General features: G+C 37.3%; 2 protein-coding genes across 2 annotated transcripts; both read right to left on the bottom strand.

Moving 5' to 3' along the window:
• Positions 1 to 2192: 2192 nt before the first annotated feature.
• On the bottom strand, positions 2193 to 11986 carry LOC308686464 (uncharacterized protein). The gene is made up of 8 exons (XM_081394885.1): positions 11800 to 11986; positions 11196 to 11316; positions 7424 to 7580; positions 6724 to 7341; positions 6477 to 6643; positions 3629 to 3779; positions 2806 to 2904; positions 2193 to 2676 (listed from the first exon to the last, which is right to left on the bottom strand). Exons 1-8 carry the CDS (start codon positions 11886 to 11888, stop codon positions 2483 to 2485), a joined length of 1596 nt encoding a protein of 531 aa, XP_081251011.1. The 5' UTR covers positions 11889 to 11986; the 3' UTR covers positions 2193 to 2482.
• Positions 11987 to 12367: 381 nt separating this feature from the next.
• Positions 12368 to 18416, bottom strand: LOC308686463 (BTB/POZ domain-containing adapter for CUL3-mediated RhoA degradation protein 1). Its single transcript, XM_081394884.1, has 7 exons — positions 18152 to 18416; positions 16470 to 16745; positions 15772 to 15941; positions 15536 to 15622; positions 14355 to 14407; positions 13708 to 13903; positions 12368 to 13626 (listed from the first exon to the last, which is right to left on the bottom strand). The coding sequence occupies exons 2-7, from the start codon at positions 16708 to 16710 to the stop codon at positions 13381 to 13383; spliced, it is 993 nt and encodes a 330-aa protein (XP_081251010.1). The 5' UTR covers positions 16711 to 16745; positions 18152 to 18416; the 3' UTR covers positions 12368 to 13380.
• Between the last annotated feature and the right edge of the window lie 1452 nt (positions 18417 to 19868).

Here is a 19868-nt window from a genome sequence, read left to right as displayed (position 1 = left end):
TCCACAGTAACCTGGAGCAACTTTTTCACTATTGTATAGTGACACTTCCATAGACAGACCTAAATAGTGAGTGCAATCCTGTTTTATCTTCTGTTACAGTTGTTGACAGTGTTATTGTAAATGTAAACTGTTTGCCTCAGCAGAATGACGTTGGAATCTATTGGTCAGTAAGCAGCGTTATGATAACACTTCTGGTCTGCATATCAATGTGTCTGAATATCAAGACTGGATCAACTCTCACATAAGCAGCAATCAGCTGGGGTCTGTCTCATTCCCCTTGAATGAGAGTGGCTCACACACAACCTCCTCTCTTCTTCCCTTGCGGTCACATTCTCCATCATAACTCTTATCTTCTGCCTCTGTAATTTAATAGTCACAGCTGACAGGTCTTTTTATTTTTTTAACAAACTTCAATATTGATTAGTGGTAAGATTCTGGAGTCGTCATCAATATGAAAAAGACAAAAAAAGTGACTCCATTCTACTTCATTTCTCAGGATCTGAATTTCTGTAATAGAGCTCACATAAGCAAGATGCCCTCTTTAAAAACATGTAATCACTGACTCAGTATAATCAAAATAAAGAATACAAGAATTCAGGGCTCGACATTAAGGCTTGTCCGCTTGTCCGGGACAAGTGGATTTTTTGTAGGACAAGTGGAAGAGAAAATTAGTTGTCCCACCGGACAAGTTAAATTTCAAACAAAATAAAATGCCATGTTACTTCACGTTATGTGCCACTCATTACGTCTATAATTTTACAGATTTAATTTTACCGATTTGAGACGTCACATAACTGACAGATTCAAACTGTGCTTTCGCGCGTTGCCTGGCGCTGAGCCAGAGTCGGACGCGTTCAGCGCTGTCATATATCACAACTAAGCAGTGTTTTCAACCTCATAATGGTTATTTTAGGTTTCAGATATTTAAATACACATAAGCACGAGTAAAACAATACATTTGGAGTTTGTAAAATACACACTGATGTCTGTGGAAGCAGCAATAACAATCTATTCAAATATAATTTGCCGACATGTGTTATTCATATAAGACAAACATAGTGGAAGTAACTATAAAGTTTACTCTATTCTTCTCAGTTCACCGGCCACGTTCTTGCATTTATTTCGGGAGAAACTGATGAATTCACGTGCTGTAAATCCGACTGACAGGACAACATTGTGGCGCCCATCTCATGTTTTAGATCAAGATTATTTATAAAGGTTTTTAAACAACCAAACACACTCACTCACACGTATTTGAGAATCAGAATATCAGATAGGATGATTGATGACATGGTAAGCAAGTTTGTGAATATTTTGAATAAAAAAGGAAACGCGAAATAAAAGCGACACATCAGTCATTCATACAGTATTATTGTGACTGCGGTGTATCGCGTGACGCGTCGCCATGGAAACATTAAAGGGAACGTTCGCCTTGAAAAAAATCACTCTGGGGGGTGGGGGTGTCGTGTCAGTTAGAATATTTTAAACTTACGCGTGAAAGGGTTAAAGAAAAGATCAAAAATAAATATTTGTGTGTGCTGTAAAGTGGTTAGAAAAAAAATAATAAATCGGTATCAGCAGGTCAAACTCAATGAAAAACTGGAATCGGCCTAGAAAATTGTAATCGGTGCATCTCTGTTTACAAAATTATTTTAGGTAGGCCTATAGTATACAGTAAGTCTAGCTAGCTTGCAAATACTGAGCATACCTACAAGAGTCACCACTTCCTCTGGTTGATACACTGCACACCAGCGTGCAAAGTATTACTTTGTATTATGGAGTCTGGAGATCCTTATTTCTTGTTGAAGGGGAACTCTGTTCTTGGGACACGTTCCTTTCTACTGTTTCAACAGAATTTTATTAATATTGATAGTGTTTGGATGCTTTCAATGGTTTGTTCGAATTCTGCATTAACAAAACACAAAAAAATAAATAAACGATAAAATTATAAATCTTTACCCGGACAAGTGACTTTTGTGCATGGACAAGTAAAACATAAATTTACTTGTCCGAAGGACAAGTGCCTCAAAAAGTTAATGTCAAGCCCTGGAATTCATTGTGGGAATGCTCTTTTTTTTGTCTACATTGTGAAATATACACCTTTAAGTCAAAGCACATTTCTAAAAAAAAAAAATTGTATACCATGTCCGCAAAAAAAGACATGGGAGAAGGAATGGATAATGTAAAACAAATTCAATATACATTATTTTATTTTCAAAGCTGCATGAACCTCATTCTACACATTTGGAACACTTAAATATACTTCAAAGTACAAACTAGCAATTATAAAACCAATTAAAGTATAGAACAAACATATCGGAAGGAAAATCCAAACACATCCTACAATTTTTGAGGATGTACACATAAAATTCCTTTGCCAAAGAACAGACTGGTTCATTAGAGCAGGTTTTTAAACAGTTTGTTGTAAAACAGAGAGCAGGTGCAATGCTGGAACCGATTGTATGTACAAGGCACTTGCCATCTAGTCGCTCTCCCCGTCATCACTGATGATTCCTTGCAGGTTGCCCCAGGGTGCTCCTCTCTTGCGGCCTGTGTTTGTGTGGTCTTCCCCACTATCTGAGTCCGAGACCACAACACGTTTATAGGCAGAGGGGGGAGGAGAGGCATTTTGTGCGGGAGGCCACGCTGCTGCTGCTGCTCTCCTTTTGGGACGACCTGATGAACAAAGTGTCATTTCATTAGGTTTAGGGCTGAACAGGGTAAAAATCCCAAATTTAAAATTCCCTGATTTCAAGGTATTCATAAACATGGGAATCCTTGAGATACAGAATCAAGTGCCATTACCCTGAGTGGTGATGATGTTGCTGAGGTCTAGCTCAGCCAGTTCCTGTGCTTCTTCTCTCTTTAGTCGAGCTTTCTTACACTTCTCTATGGAGGGCTGACCTGGGAGAGACACATTTCATGGGTAATAAATGTGTTTGTACAAAAATTATAGGGCCCTATTAAATCGGTTTTATTTTTTCCCAAATTCTGTTTTCCATTTTATTTTATTTGTTATTAAAAATGGTTTATTTACATTTTAATACTCAAATCATGGCTAGTCAATTGAATTCACAAAACTTATAAAACATTAATAGGGCCTTATGAAATGTTTTTTTTTTGTAATAATTTTCCTGGATTCTGCGTATTATGATTGAATACAAAATGCATTATCAAAAACAGTGTTAATGAAATGAATGCATTAAAACTTCATCAGTTTCAAATTTAATCAAATGAAAATGTAACAATCCCTATTTTTTTAGCAAAGTGGTACACAATAGAGGCTTACTGTTATGTTAAAACAAACAAAAAAATGTATATTGTTTGATATTTCTTAAAAAAAAAAGTTAAACTATTATTATTGTTCCTACTACTATGAGAAGCACATATACTGTACAAAACTAATATATTTCTTTCATTAGACCTTTGAGTTTCTGTGTTCCTGACAATAGTATTATCAAATTAAATTTGAAGATGAAACTCATAGTGAGACGCTGACAACACCACAAGCGTCACGCATGTTTGTGTATGTGTAGTAAATAAACCGTTCCAAAAGACTACAAAAAGCAGTCTTATTGAGGGTTGATTGTGTGCGTGCTCCCCCGTGTGTCCACACATGCACACTAACCTTCCACACCCAGCTCCTCCAGCTCTTTTTTCAGCACAGCCACCTTCGCCTTTACTGATCGGCAGCCGTCTAACAGCTTCTTGTAGTTCCGTCTCACACCACAGAGGGCGATGTAGCGCTTCAGCCTGGACACAGCCTTATTCTCTTCATCCTGATGGTGAACAAATTATTCAAATCAGTTATAATTTTCACTATCTTAGCCATTTAATCATTTCTTGGTAAAATTATTTTTACTATTCTATGGAATATTTTTCTAACCATTCATAAACACACATTTGGTGTAAAATACAATAAAATGTAAATACATTCTCAATCTGAGCAATTCTGGCTGTTACAAATAAACATTAAACACAGAAGTAGCTTTAAATAATCCACAAAATATCACACACAATAAACATCTCTATGTGTTAGATTACATGGCTTTCCATTGCTGTCTGCCATTGCAGTTGTTGGGAGTAATTTCTTAATGTTTGGTATTTACAGGTATTTTTCATCAAAATCCATTTAGAACTAGAAACTACGCCTCAGAAACAATTAATGCAGACATATGAGAGCTACAGGTCACTACTGTGTCTGTAAAGGCACTAAACAAACACTTTAGATTTTGCTTGATTACCTAGCTACACTTAGCTATGGAAGCTTGTTTCTGCCACAGAACAAAAAAAACATTATTTTGACTTCTCAATTCTTTCAACTGTGAGATAGAAATTTGCAATTGCGAGAAATACAATAATATTTGTGAGATATAAACTCACAATTCTGACTAAATTTCAGAAGTCAAATCAAGTACTTCAAGCACCTTGCACGAATCCTGGTGTAATAAAGTCAGAATTGTGAGATATCAAGTCTGTTTCTGATGGGAAAAAAGTCAGTTCACGACTGACTTTTTTTGCAACTGCGACTTTAAACCTCGCAATTCTGACTTTATTACACCAGGATTCGTGCAAGGTGCTTGAAGTACTTGAATTTGACTTCTGAAATTTAAGCCCTGGAAACCCCTTGAAAACAGACGAGGTTCTATTTATGAAAAGGTACTTAAAGTGCTTGAATTATTGAAAGACTATATATATGAATTTTGTCTAACACATACAATATTTTCACTCAAAATTAACGCTGCACCCATATGATATATAGAGTGATTTCGTATGGCTATAAGCAGGATATTGCTCATGCATTTCCAAGTATATGATACAGCTTTCATTCTTCAGGTCAGTCATATATCCATGAGGAGAAAAAAATCAGTTTGAACGAGGAAAGCAATATATTTGTCATAGTATCCTTTCAATGATTAAGTGGATTTCACATGACTGACAGCTCTGGTCAGTGGTTTGATCTCTTTGAAGTAAAGCGTCAGATTCAGATTCACCCCGGAGCAGCTTTGCTTGTCGGTTGCGCCTTATAAGGTGTTGTTCAAAGTTAAAATTATTTCCTTGTTTACAGCCTTGCTTTGTTCCAGAATGAATCAGTATTTTTTTTTATGAACGGTCTACTAACACACTCTTGAAGTCAGTCCTTTGCTGCCACCTACTGGCGGAACATTGTGACCTGCACAGAAGTCGTTGATAAACCCCCATCAGACAATACCAAATTTCTCAATACCAAATATTATTTATTGAACAAAAATAGCATCATAAACTTTGTATTTAATATATATTAATAAATAAGTTGTATTATAGATACCTTATATCTGTAATAAAAGTAAGTCATAAAAAAAATCCTTAAATGTATATTTTTAGTGCAAAGAAGTCATTAGATTGCAATATAATAAACTTTGTAGTTAGCTACATTGAAATGCATTACGTTTAACAAATGAAATCCTTTGTTTTCATCTGTTATTACATCTTTAAATAAGAATCATATAAGAAGTTTATGCCCACTTTCTATTTGCTCTTCTATGCACTGAAAACTCAAGGGCTTTGTTCCCACACTTAAAGTTGCAACAGTCACTGCATACAATTTGCATGCTCTGCAGTTTATTTGTACCATTTTGTTTTATTAGTATATTTTAGTATACTTTTTTAGAATTTAAAAGATAATAAAGATAGTGTTTGATAAGCAAGATTTCTGATTGTGGTCCTTGAAAACCCAAAAAGCGGTGCTTTAAAAGTCCTCGAAAGTCCTGGAATTTTATTTGACAGTATCTGTATGATCCCAATACAAACAGCTGCGAGTTTATATCTCGCAATTCTGAGAAAAATTTCAGAATTGTGAGATAAAAAGTCGCAATTACCTTTCTATTTATTTTTTTATTCCGTGGTGGAAACAAGCTTCCATACTTAGCCAAGAATAGAATATTGTGAAATATGTAAATTGTCGTAAGATGACAAAATTCATTACAGGGTATTTTATCCAACATTTTAAATATCTGGAGCATTTTTGACCCAAACCAGAACTATTGTTCAAAGGTTTGAGGTCGATAAGTCTTTTTAATGTATCTGAAAAAAGTATCTTATGCTCAACAAGGCTGCATTTATTTGATCAAAAATACAGTCAAAAACAGTACTATTGTGAAATATTATTACAATTTATATTTGAATATATTTTAAAATGTATTACTGTAATGGCAAAGCTGAATTTAAGAAAAACTTAATGCAGAAAACAGTAGCGCTGCTTAATATTTTGTAGAAAACGTTATACATTTTTTTTAGAATTCTTTGATGAATAGAAAGTTCTATAGAACAGCACTCATTTGAAACACTAAGGACATTTATAATCTTACAAAATATTTCTGTCTGCTGCTATTCAGAATAAAAGCACTCTTGCTTGTTTGATATTCCTTAAATAAAACACAGGGGTGAAAAAAAGTTGTGTGTGTTATTTTTTTTTTGAGTTCTCAAATTAATCTTGCCTTTCCTCTGGTTGTGTTCTCCCTATCCTCACTGCGTTTTTTCTTCTTCACGCTTTTTTCCTCTTCCTTCTTGCCCTTCTCTCGCTCCTCCTCGTCCTCCAGCGAGGTAAGAGACGAGGAGTCTGAGTCCTCTGCCGATTCCTTCTGACTGCCCTTTAATTTCTCCTCTATAAAGAAAAGAAGAGATGAACTATGTAAGTAGAGAGATTTAAACGTGCGCCCACTTTAACCTCTGAGGGATTCTTACCATTTTTCTCGGTCTCTTTAGATGATAAAGCAGCAGCATCGTTTCTTTTATCTGTCTCCAGTTCACTGTCTCCAGTGCTTTCATTTTCAGAGTTGCTCTTGTTTTTTGTTTCAGCGCTCTCGTTTTTCTCTTCCTCACTTTCAGAGCTGCTCCCAAACACTTCCCTCTGCACTTCTTTCACAATATCGCTCTCGACCGGCTTCTTTTTTCTGATATCTTTTCTTTTGCTCTGTGTCTTCGCTTTGCTCTTCACTTTTTCATCCTCAGAATCACTCGCAGACTCACTTTTTGCTGGTTTATCACTGGTTTCCTCCTCACTGTCTGAATCCTCTTTCTTTTTCTTTTGTTTCAATGGTGGTTTTTGCCTGGCCCCCTCCTCATCAGAATCCATCAACTCATCTTCATCCCTATCCATCACCTTCACTTTCTTCTTCGTTTTCTTTTTCTTGTCATTGTCCTCTTCTTGTTTGCCCCGTCTCTTATTCTGTGGTTTTCTTTTAATGCTCTTTTTCTCTTGCTCCTCCTCACTGTCTTCACCCGTGTCTTTATCACTTCCGGCTTCTTCCTCTTTTTGCCCTCCCTCGTTCATAGCCTTCTCTATTCCAGAGTCAGGGGAATCTGGAAAAGAGAGATTATAAAGTTAATCACGCAACATGAGGAAATAAATCAAGGACAAACTCCACAAGTACTAGACAGATACCTGGAGAAGACTCCTCTAGCCGTGATCTCTTTGTCTTTCCCACCATTTTATTCTCTTCATCCCCTCCATCATCGTTGTCATCATCCTCCCTTTTCCTTTTGTTCTGGCTCTTTGACGGATTCACACTTTTAATAAGAGGCTCATCATCACTGCTGGCCTGAAAAGATAGATTACCTTTTCTAAGCCTCAACTTTAAAATGTTACTGACAAATCACACTGTTGATGTACACCACATTATCAGACAAGCTTATGTTCTTTTCTCTTTTTGGGTGTTTGGAAAGTTTGGCCAAACGTTGTGGTTGAGACACTTACAATTAAATATTGAGAAGTGCATACTGTGGTTTAAACTGCGTCCATCTTCATTCCCAAATAAACGCTAAAGCATCTTTAACTGACTTAAGGAACGTAAATGTCAATAATTTACGTTTATTATGTGTATTCATTCAGATTTTAGAAGAGATTATCAAAGTAATGTTTGATTTAAAAAGTTTTAATAATGTTACTGTATAACTAGGGGTGGATGATATACCAGTAGAGACAATAAGCCGCTAGAGATTTTTGACTAAAATCTCGATTACGGCTATGCTCATGTGACGTTGCCAAACATGTCATTTGCAGATGTTTTTAAGCATTGTGGATTAAGCTTTATTAAGCATTGATAAGTGATTTTAAACCACTGAAGGTCAATGGCAGTGAAAGACAACTAATTTAGGTATATACGTAGCCTAGAAATCTAGACGCACCCTCACGGCAGCAACATTTATTTAGCAGCCGGTGTAGTCTAGCAACTCTCCGTTGACTTTCGAGCTGGAAAAACCAAACTCAGGTCAGGCCAGTCACATCGTGTATAGAGTAGGGGGGGGTGGGCTTAACATAATGACGAAAGAGTTGCGACGGTTCCCTGCTACTTGAAAACAAAGAATGGCGGAGCTGCTGGAGAACAGTCTTTCGAATCGGCTTTGGCCGCGACTCTGGAGGACTTGGAGTTAAGTTTTTCTTTGAGAAAAGAGCAAAGAACGGCACTTAAGTCCTTTTTAAAAAAAGGAAGATGTGTTCGGAGTTTTGCCGACTGGATACAGCAAAAGTTTAATATACCAACTAGCCTCTAACTCTTCGTTGCTCTGATTGGTTGTAGCGCTATCCTATTGCATGCAGAGGGATTTTGAGAGACAATCGTTTATCCCGCCCCTCGGATTGAGCCGTGCCAATGATGAGTTGCCAGACCTAACATCTTGATGTAGGTCTGGCTTAGTTGCCAGGCTAGTATATACGCACACTGTCTGAGAAACTGTTTCTGAGCACACACACATAAAGCCACTGCTCATAGGCTACGTTCTCACTGTCAGTCCAAACCCGATTATTTATGCATCCGATTGGAATCTGATCTAAAATTACTGACTGTGTATCGCAACTGTTCAGATCCGATTTGTGTGTCCATCCCGCTCTTTACCTGCGTTGATTTCTATTGCAAAGGCAATAGTTGCCTAATAATTGTTGGCAGGTATACGCCAAAAACAACAACAAGCCCAACATAGAGGGGTTTGCAATAGACAACATGACATCTCATCTCAATGTGTAGCCGTCGCGCTGGACTACTGCGTCTTATGATGCAGCGGCAGAAACGTAGGAGGCTGGTATGAGCGGCTTCATTCTGTGTTGTCGTCTCCGCCGGTTTCAAAACACGTGTCTGTTATAGTCATTTTCTGCTCGTCCAGCACTTTGCAACAACACAACCTCATTTCTGCAGCGACTTTCAGCATGTTTCCTATAACAACGTCTGATGTTTACGTTTTAAGTGGCATGAGAAAATTACATAAACCACGCAAAATCCATTCAAAGCGGTCAGACTGAAACAGATTTCCAGAAATGAGATTTGAATAGGATTTCAAACCCGGCAAAAACGAATGTAATGTAGCTTGAAACGGATTTGTAAAAATTGCATTTCATGTGATTTTTGCCATCCACACTTGCTAAATCTGATTGGATTTAAATCGGATATGCACAAAAATCGGATTAGAGTGGTGAAGCCATAGAGCGCGCACGAGTACTGAACCGAGTTCTTTTTGGCGTCTTATTGGGCTTAAACGGTTAAATACACCGTTATTACTTATGTGTCAAAATGCCCGTCTTTGCGAGTATTCTCATAAACATATTTGTTTATGTCTTAAATGAACAAGAACAATTGAGAAAGAAACCGTACGTGTATAAGTATTATTAAGGCATCAGTGCATTTGATCTTAAAGTGACGGCAACCTAATAAACCTGCTGTCATAAATGTTAACTATCAAACAACAAAAGAAAAAAAAATAAATGGTCTGTAATTATAATAAGAATAAATGTAAATTTATTTAATTCATACTGAACTTTTTTTTGTAATTGTATGTACTTTTATGTACAATTTATGTAGTTCTTATTTCTAGTGCTTGAAGTTTTTCAGGTAGGTCTATTTCATTTGCGTTTGTTCTATTGTAGTTTGATGCCTTTTTGCTTGTACTGTAATTTGTTTTCTTTTCTTTGTTATTTCATCACTGTTTGTCTTCAGTAAGCTTGAGGTTTTTGTTTATTTTTTTACTTAGGCTAGAGTTAGTTGCTTTGTGATATTGAAATTGGTGACAAGAATTATGAAATTTTGCTATCATAAAAACCTTATTTAAAGCTAAAATATGTTGTTGTTTTTAAATTCACCGCTAGGGGTCGCTAACCTCTTACAATAACAAAGGCGTAGGTTGATGATGCAGTGATAAGTGGCATTTGAGTGAGTTGAAAGTTATAATGTTATTCTATGTGTTAGTTTGTTGGCTGTATGAGACTAGCAGTAAGCTAGATCAACATTACAATAACATACTGATCATATTCTAACATTTCATCATGTTGAGCTATATAACATTGATTTGTTTTATGTACATTTGCTCAACTGTCTAATAAAGTACATGCAAGAGCGGCGTCTCTGTCAAGTCCAAGTTAGTCGCGGCATTGAAAACGTCACGCTGATGTTGATCCTCATTTTAGTTTTCCTTCTGTCCCAAAGTCAGCTTGCCATGGTCCATAATGTTTGAACGAAACAACAGTGTGCCGCTAGACGTTAAGCACTACGCAGTCGTCCACATCTGTCCCCACGGTTAATATGGCAGTACAAGCGGAAACCAGGGATAATGCGGTTATTACGTCATTGACATGCGACAAGTGAACAGGGACGGGCACTTTTTAAAATTGTGAATTTCTCTGAATTTACTAATTCTTGGAAACATTTAGGATAATGGAAGTTATCAATTGAAGGAAATATATAACACTGTGCAAGTGGTTTTTGGATTTTTTGATACAAAATTCTTACATATTGTTAAAGCAAAAATGACTATATTGTGATATATATTGTTATTGTGAAATAAAATGACTCATATTGAAATATAAGCTTTGTCATATAGCCCACCCCTATGTGTAACTTAATTTATTTTAAGGAAAACATACCGATAAAAATATTAAATGTTTTGCAATGTTACAATTCAATCCTGTCCATGAAAAAATAATCTCCAATCAATTGTAACCACTTTATGAGCAGTTTTCACCAATAATTGCAATGCTCAAAGACCTCTGCAACACTCACTTATGTTAAACATGAATATAACCTTATTTCTTTAGAAACAACGATTATTTTAGACTTTCAGTAAAGTGTATTGGAGTTAATAATCAATAATCAAAGGGTGGAGCTTAGCAAAGGGTCGTTTTCGGACAGATGCATGATCATGACCACACGACTTTACTGTCTCTTGCTCACCTGCATCTTCAAAAGTTCCTCCTCGACTATTTTCTTCATCAACTGTCTGTCCTTGGTGCTGAGCGACTCTCTACCCACCTTCTCCAGGAATCTCCTCCGCAAAATGCCTAAAGTCAGTGTACTTGAAAGGTTGAAGAGCAACAGTAAATTAGACATGCAAATGTAATTCTGACGGACCAATAAAAAAATCCGTGCAAAATGTCACATGACTTAACACCACATATTTTGTACACAACCAAACAGAAGCTTAGCATAGTGGCTTGTCCATGCTTTTACGTAAGCTGCGTCACACATCATTGTAGAGTCCCCGATCGTGTTTTACTTGACAAATACAGATTGAAGCGCTTCTCGTGTGATGTGACCGTCTTCATACAAGAATCCAACACTAACCAACCCTTTAGTATCTTCCTAATCCGTTCCTTTCTCCCTTGATATCACTCACTAGCTAGAAACCGAAGTGAGACCTGACATGCGTGCGATATTTCTCATTTAACGAGTTTATGATTCAGCCCTGACTTCCACATAACATAACGTTCTTTGACATTCAATGATGATAACCTCCGTTTTAACAGCATTTCGACATTTCTTTCAACCCGCAGTTTACCTGAGATCCGAACACTTGTGCAGTTCTCTCACAACGAACTCTCGTATCACGTCCTCTTCTTTGGCCATGTTTTTTTTTTTTTTACACATTTGCGCCACTTTTTACACCACTGCGTACTGTGCGTACTTAGCGCGACACCCTTCCTTGGCGCGCTTTGCTGTGCTCGGCTACGTTGCTTTACGTCATCACGCACAATTTCCGACGGACGCGCTTACGTATTATTTACAACATCATACAGTTGGTCAAAACGTTTGTTGTGTCCGCTAATACTTTTTCTTTCATGAATTCTCTTATAAATACGCTAATTAAAATATTTTAGGTTAGAGAATTTACGTCTTTAAAACTTCAACAGATACTTTTTTATGGTTGATTTAGCGTTTTCTTTTAAATGTTTACTTATTAATAAGTAATTTAATATTCGCATATTTATTATTTTCATCCTTTATTTGGTTTGAATAGGTCATTTTAGCACTCTATTATGATCGACTGTGTTTTTTTAAGGTGTAATTCTTTGGAATATTTTTTTTTAAGACAAAACCAAAATAACTTCAAAACCACAAGGCTTTTTACCAAAAAGCATTTTTATTGAAAATGTTAATGGAATATTAATTCAATTTGATTAAAATTCCAAGACAATTTTTGGACGGCATTCCACATACTAATTTAATTGGCAGGTGTTTTTTGGTCTAGGACAGTGAGTGCATACATTTATGGCTAACATTGGTCAATAAAACATCGTTTTGTGAAGTGGTTTGTAACTTAGTGGTAACTACTGTCGTCATGCCAGGCGCCATCTTTGTCTAGAAATGATTTAGAATAAAATTATAACATCGTTTAGTGCTGGAAGTATTTCAATCCTACTGATGCGTCTAACCCACTGCTGTTTTAGAGTGTATTCAGTGATATCATGTTAGAAACTACAGTGATCATCGTCTTTTTAAACAATAACAATATTAGTTTTAGAAATATTGTTTAACATGCCCATCCAAATTTTACATACCAATCGTGAGGCACAGTTGTGTAAAATTATTTACTTGTTACGCTTTCTATTTGTGTTACAAAAAGGATGTTTAAAACTGGACCCCCTGCTATCAATGGCTGCAACAACAAGCTGCGCAAATTTGGTCAGTTTCCCAGAAGATCTGACAGTCCTATGCAACATGACGCCTCCACGTACCTCTCATCATTCTCAACACCTCAAGTCAGCATACATCACAGTTTACTATTAAACACTGAAAGATAAACTTTCACATGGCCCATTCAAACAAATTAGAACATAAAAAAAACACAACTTATATCACATTGAAACTTGAAAAAGTGGAAATTCTGGACAATAAATTAACTGAACAATAAATTAAATTTAACAAAAAAAATGAAAAAAGATAAATGTAAATTTATCTCACAGAAAAAAAAAGAAAAAAAACTGTGCCACACTGTGGCAACTTCAGTATTATTTCTAAACTAGCCCCCACCCCTCCCATTTCAGTGCAGTATTAAACATACCAAAGTTGTCCTTCTTTTCTCAACCAATCTTTCCATTTTTCACATGCATGATTCAGAACATCTTTGTACCATTCTGATTCAGTCTTTGTAGACAGTCTGCTGTCCGTGACCCCTTTCATCATGCATGATATGCCTCCGAACATGGATACGCCTCACCCGCCTATCCCCGCCCCCTACACCCGCCCCTTCCTCCTCCGACTGGCCCACACCTGGTGACGAGACGCCCCCTGACTCCAGCAGGGCCATGCCTCCCGAACCTCGCCCATTTTCATAGATCAAAATGTTGAGTGTCTCCTCAAAGATACGAGCTTCTGGAAACTCAACCTATTTGAACAGATGAAAAAAGAGAGTGAGAAAACAGACATATATGCACACAGAAAAGAGAGTTTAATTCCCATTGCTCACTTTGGTCTGCTTCTTCTCAGTGGCATAAACAATGGAGGTGCAGCAGACTTCGGCAATCTTGCGTCCCTCGCCATAGAAAGACCAGCAGCATATCTCATCTCCCAACACATCTTTAATAAACAGCACTCTGCCATTAAAGCGCAGCCCCAGCTTATCGAACAGCTCGATGTTCTTCAGAAGGTTATCATCCGAGTTACTGAGGGAACAAAGGGTCATTTTATATAGAAAAAGAAACCTCTCACTCACATTTACATTTCTGAAATTGGCAGATGCTTTGATCCAAAGAGACTTACATTGTATTCAAGCTATACATTTTTATAATTCATGCATTCCCTGGAAATCGAACCCACGACCTTGGTTTTGCTAGTGCCATGCTCTACTGTTTGATTTACAGGAACAGTTATGTGTTTTAAAATCATTTTGGATTTTTCTTTCCTATAGCCACCAGGCATAATTACAAGGTTTCATTGAGCTATATGATTTTGCCAGAAAGTGAGGTGTGCGTGTGACAACAATTATTTATTTAGAATATAAGTCACAATCACATTATGGCTCATATGCTTTCTGAAACGAGAAGGTGGTATGCTCAGAGTAAACACTGTTCTTTTTGAAATAGCAGAAGGAGTGAGAATGAGGGCTGAATGTACCTGGTATAGGAGTATTTATTGTTCCCTCTGTTATTCTGCAGTTTCACCACTGGCTGCAATGAGGAAAAGATTATTCATGAAACAAAGACCACTTTTTTCCTCCATAGTGTACGCCCATACTGTACACAGTAGAAGGGTTTTATTTGGATCCTTAAAGGCCAGAATACACGACACCATGATTAAGAAAATGTTTTGTATTACAAGTTTTCTGAAATGTTATGCTTAAATATACAAATTATGCATTTTCCAATTCAATATGCTCTAATTTGCATACATTTCCAGAACAGAAATCTGAACATTGGATAAAGCCAGGTTCAAAAAGAAAATTTCATTTTTTTTGCCACATAAGAGTTAAAGGTTTTTGGCTCTCTTTTTTATTACTCCATAAATCAGAAAGTACTGTCAACAGGCAGAATAAAGAAAATCACCATGTTTTTAGGAATAAAATGATATATAAATCAGGCAAATGATATATGAACAAACCCCTCTGTAAAATCCTTCAGAATATAGATAGGAATAAATCAAGAAAGTTTGGTGTATATAAGTCCGACTTATAAGTGGAGATTTCTGGCTCAGTGCATGAGGGAAAATAAAACTCATTTTGAGAAAATGGCCTTAAATATATGTATTGTAATTGAAATCTACAGATGTAAATCGATAAAGAGTAATAAAATAATGTGTATATTATGGAGGTTTTCTGTCCTCGAGTTCTCTAGTCAAGTAAAATAGCCCAAAATATCGAAATTAATTAGCGCATGAAAAAACAATGGTTTTAAATCAGAACGGATCTAAAACACTAGGCATCATGCATTTGGTAACTCTGTAAATGGTTACTGAACGCAACAAACTCGCACAGAAACATGCGCCTCATTGCTAGGAGACGCATGACAAATGATAAAAATATGTCAAAAAAACAAAAACAAAAAACAAATATTTCTGATATCCTCTGACTGGAGGATGGTCTGTGCGTGTGCCCATGGTACACTACGTGATTTTCTTTAAAATCAGTCTGACTGTCCATAATCTGCAGACTGTCTCGGACTTTTAGCAACGAGCATTGACTCCTCTAGACAGCAAATCTGGGCAAAAGCAGTATAGTGTATTCCAGCCCTAAGAGATCACATTTTTCATGTGTTATTTTTGTCAGAGGAGAAGTAAATATTAAGCCTCTGTTATCTCACCTTCCTACAGGTGGCTATCATTCTCTGTTCCTCTTTGGCTGAAGTGATCATAGGAATGTGACAACCCCTGCAGACATCCCTGCGTTTCTGCATCAACATCAAAAAAGCCATAGTAAGTGTCAACATCTGTCAAACACCTTCCTTGGCTCAAAGAAGCATTTCAATTCTATGCAGACATAGGCTTCTTTGAGCCAACACTAAAGGGACAGAAACACAAGCCCAGTGGATCCCCTAACCTGTAATGTGGTGAGGCAGTGCTGTACAAGACCCTGGAGCCTGTAGTATTGCGCCTCTTTCAACACTTCCTCCAGCTCCCGTGTGCTCTCCGGCAAAGGAACTGTCCCGTCCCGCAGGAAGTTCAGCACCAGGGAAAAGTGTCTCCCACATCGGTCTAGCACCACCCAGCCTTAAAAGATGAGTGAACACACATTATACCGTATATACATCTGTTCTAGTTTCTTTTGAAGAAATAAAGTGACAGTAAAGACATTTATAATGCTACAAAATATATCTATTGGTGAGCAATGAGCATAAAGGCCCGTTAACACTAAGGGCGATAACTATAATGATAACAATAAAGATATAGTTAAAAAAAAAAAAAAAATAAATAGTAGAGTCCCGACTCCCCACCACAACTATAACAATAATGGCACAGAGAAACAATATCGTTGGAATCACTTTCAGAATGATTTTGTCAAGCTGATAAATGATCAAAACATTGACAGCCGATCAGAATTCATTCTGCTTTAAGAGCTCGAGTCAACTAAACTGCAGCACGTGCTTAAAATAAACAGAACAATATCCGTCCGCTGGTGTGGGCGCTAATATAGTTATAATTATTGTTCTTGGTTAAGAGACTTCTTTCAAAAACACACCAAAAAAAAAAAACTCTTTTGAAAGGTTGTGTACAACACATTCTCATGCTTTTTCTTACCCTCAGAGTCTATGGAGACCTCAGTGCTCCCATCACAGATACTCCTGAGCAGACTGTCCTCCTTGCTGAGCGTCTGGACGGTGGTGTAGTGGAGAGTTCCCCCCACATTGAGCTTCACATACTTACTCCCCGCCAGGCTCCTGTCAGCCTTTCCTTCCCCAACATGGCTGGAGAACGATGGGCCAGAACCGGATACAGTCACCACATTCCCACCAGATGAACCAGATGCCTCAGCAGACATCGGGGAGTAGAAATCAAATACTGCTTATTTATTGCCTAAAAATATAAAGAACACAAATAGAGAGCAGACAGAATTTCAAACTTGAGTACTTTATAATTGTTTATTCACCCTCATGTCAATCCAAACCTGTATGATTTGCTTACATCTATGGAACAAACAAGGAGAGTTTCTAAAGAATATTCTCGTTTGAGGACTGGGGCTGTCAACCAACAAATTTTTCAAAGCAGCACAAATGCGATCCACAAGAATCACGTAGCCTACGATATTCCTAGAACTCTAAAGCCATACAGTAGCTTTGTGTGAGGAACAGACCAAAATTTAGGACATTTTTGATAAAAAAAAACTCCCCTAGCTCTCTTTGGCATCACGAGTGTTCATGAAAGAATGTCCAATTTGTGAACAAATTGTCCTTTATTAGTTGATCTAGTTCACAAAACTGGTCTGAACACTTTGTTCATAAATGGGAGTGATCGAGTTGTGAAGTTCAACTAGAGCAGTTAACAGCCCATTGGAGGACACATTTTTCAGTGAATAGCATCTGTTCATATGATTTTAAAATGACCATATGGCTTCAAAGGAATACAGCACAGAAGTGAATATGGATACTTTAATAATGCTCTTTAACATTTCGAAGCTTGACAGCTCCAGCCCTTCTAAATATAGAACGAATAGCCTAAATTTTATTTACTTAAAGAGTAAATGAGTTAGAATATATATTTTTTTCTATTTGTTTCAAAGCCAAAGTATAACATCAAAACAATATCTGGTGATTGCTCACAAGATTTCACATATGTACAACAGACATAAAACTTTATGAGGGCAAAATAAACCAATAAATGTTGTGACACATCTTCAAAGATATGCATGAACAAGGTGACATTACAACATTAAGTGTGCACACCTCATGATATGACAACAACCATTGAAACTATTCCAGAGCACATGTAACAAAGAAAACTTACAGAAAGAGGCAGAAACATAATATCTAATAACGTACATAAAGCAATGCATTTAGCATCCGTCAAAGAGCATCCGATGATCGATCTCACTGGGTCTAAAAACATATCCCTAAAAACAGTGAATAACACCCGTTTAGCAATAGCCTCGAGGGTTGTGATTGTGAATATCAGTCCACTCCACTGGGGAGGCCACAGATGTGTTTCTGTACTGATATCAGAGGAAATGGACAGAATTAGGTCAACACATTCAGTAAGATCTTAACTCCAGCTGAGAGATCTCGCTAATCCTCGTCTAGACCACACCAAATTTGTTTCCCACCATTCACTAGTCATTTACAAATTGACAACTGACAGTTAAAGGGAAACACATGAACAGAATCTGACCAGTGAGCATGATGTAGGCTATGTGTCTTGTTATAATGATAAGCTTATTAGCTCTTGAGCTAGCTCTTGAACGAGCTGTCAACGAGCAAAACACTTACCAAGCTGAGTCCCCGCGATAAGGTGCACAAAATATAAAGTAATCGCTACGGACTATTACATCTATAACAGTTAACCTGAAATTATTTTTCAACAAATCATAATTTCCTCTGTTGTCTCGCAGCACGACTGTCCTCTTCCTCTTTCTTGCTTGTTGTGGATTGACAATGGCTGCTCACCCTCGCGAGGAGTGTCTTTCGTTGACTGATTGGTCCAAATCAACGTCTGTCAAGCGAGTTAGCCCCGCCCCCTGTAACGGCCTACAGCGAAGCTGTTTGAATTGGGGCTATTTTATTAGGTCAATGTTTTCTTCTGTAACACAAAATGGCTTACAAGTTTTAAACCTTTAAGTCTTAAAAATGTGGAATATGTAAATTAGTGTAATTTTTGTGTGTACATATATATTATGGAGTATTAATGTGGTGTTGTTCCCCCCTTTTCAGCAACAGCTTCCACTCTTCTGGGAAAGCCTCCACAAGATTTTGGAGTATTTCTGTGGGAAATTTTGCCCATTCATCCAGTAGCGCATTTGTGAGGTCAGGCACCGAAGTTGAATGAGAAGACCTCTCTCGCAATCTCCGTTCTAGTTCATCCCAAAGGTGTTTGATGTGGTTGAGATCAGTGGTCTGTGTGGGCCAGTCAAATTCTTCCATACCAAACTCATCCAATCATGTCTTTATGGACCTTGCTTTGCCTTTGTGTACTGGGGCACAGTCATTCTACAGGGTGGGCCATTTATATGGATACACCGTAATAACATGGGAATGGTTGGTGATATTAAAGTCCTTTTTGTGGCACATTAGTATATGTCATGGTCACCACCCATCTTGAGGAGTTTGCCCCCTCACATATACTAATGTGCCACAAACAGGACTTTAATATCACCAACCATTCCCATGTTATTACGGTGTATCCATATAAATGGACCACCCTGTAGAATAGAAAAGGGCCTTTATGAAGATAATATGATGCCATAAAGAATCACATGCGCAGGGTAAGATTTGTGAAAGTGTAGGATACATAAGATTGTAAGCATAAATGAAATTTGCATGTGCAGGAGAAGATTTGTAAAGGTGTAAATCGACTTTCTTTTTCTTAGTGTAAATATTTGCAGCATTTCTCTGTTATTCGTAAGTGTAATTCATGTATTGTGAAACTGCAGCTTCATGCTTACGCAAAATAAATTGGATCTGTATTCTTCTGACTTCCATTTTTCCGCGCTTACACTTTTGGCACGTTTTTTTCACACAAATACGGCCAAAAGCATTGCAAGCCTGTGAACAGCAATTTGCAACTGAAAACAGCAGAGTCAGGAACTGCTAAACACATTGATCGCGTAAGATCAACATTTGTGTAAAAAAATAAACTGTTGCAAATGTCTAAATGACTTGTGTATATGCGGCAAAAAAGTTCCCAAAATAACCTGGTTTGTACAGTTGCGTCTTTCTTTTAGCTGCGCTTACAGTTTTGGCAAACTGTAGGTTTTGGTAAACCTTTACAAATCTTCTCTTGCACACGCAAATTTAATTTACGCTCTCAATCTTATGTACACCTTCACAAATCTGACCCTGCGCATGCGATTCTTTGTGGCATCATATTACCTCCATAGCCCTTCCCCAAACTGTTCCCACAAGGTTGGAAACATAGTATTGTCCAAAATGTCATTGAATGCTGAAGCATTAAGATTTCCCCTCACTGAAAGTAAGGGGCCTAGCCAAA

The sequence above is a fragment of the Scardinius erythrophthalmus genome, assembly GCF_964197995.2.
Source record: "Scardinius erythrophthalmus genome assembly, contig: HAP1_SCAFFOLD_296, whole genome shotgun sequence".
Classification (NCBI taxonomy): domain Eukaryota; kingdom Metazoa; phylum Chordata; class Actinopteri; order Cypriniformes; family Leuciscidae; genus Scardinius; species Scardinius erythrophthalmus.
Note: the sequence above shows the minus strand (reverse complement) of the source record. Positions and strands in the feature narration are given on the sequence as shown.

Coding starts and splice junctions, on each gene's coding strand:
- LOC308686464 (XM_081394885.1), bottom strand. CDS start 11,888: ATGTGTAAAAAAAAAAAAAACATGGCCAAAGAAGAGGACGTGATACGA. Junction 11,317..11,799: donor CACAAGTGTTCGGATCTCAG/GTAAACTGCGGG, acceptor CAACCTTTCAAG/TACACTGACTTTAGGCATTT. Junction 7,581..11,195: donor AGGAACTTTTGAAGATGCAG/GTGAGCAAGAGA, acceptor CTATCTTTTCAG/GCCAGCAGTGATGATGAGCC.
- LOC308686463 (XM_081394884.1), bottom strand. CDS start 16,710: ATGTCTGCTGAGGCATCTGGTTCATCTGGTGGGAATGTGGTGACTGTA. Junction 15,623..15,771: donor ACTGCCTCACCACATTACAG/GTTAGGGGATCC, acceptor ATGTTGATGCAG/AAACGCAGGGATGTCTGCAG. Junction 13,904..14,354: donor AATAAATACTCCTATACCAG/GTACATTCAGCC, acceptor TTGTTCCCTCAG/TAACTCGGATGATAACCTTC.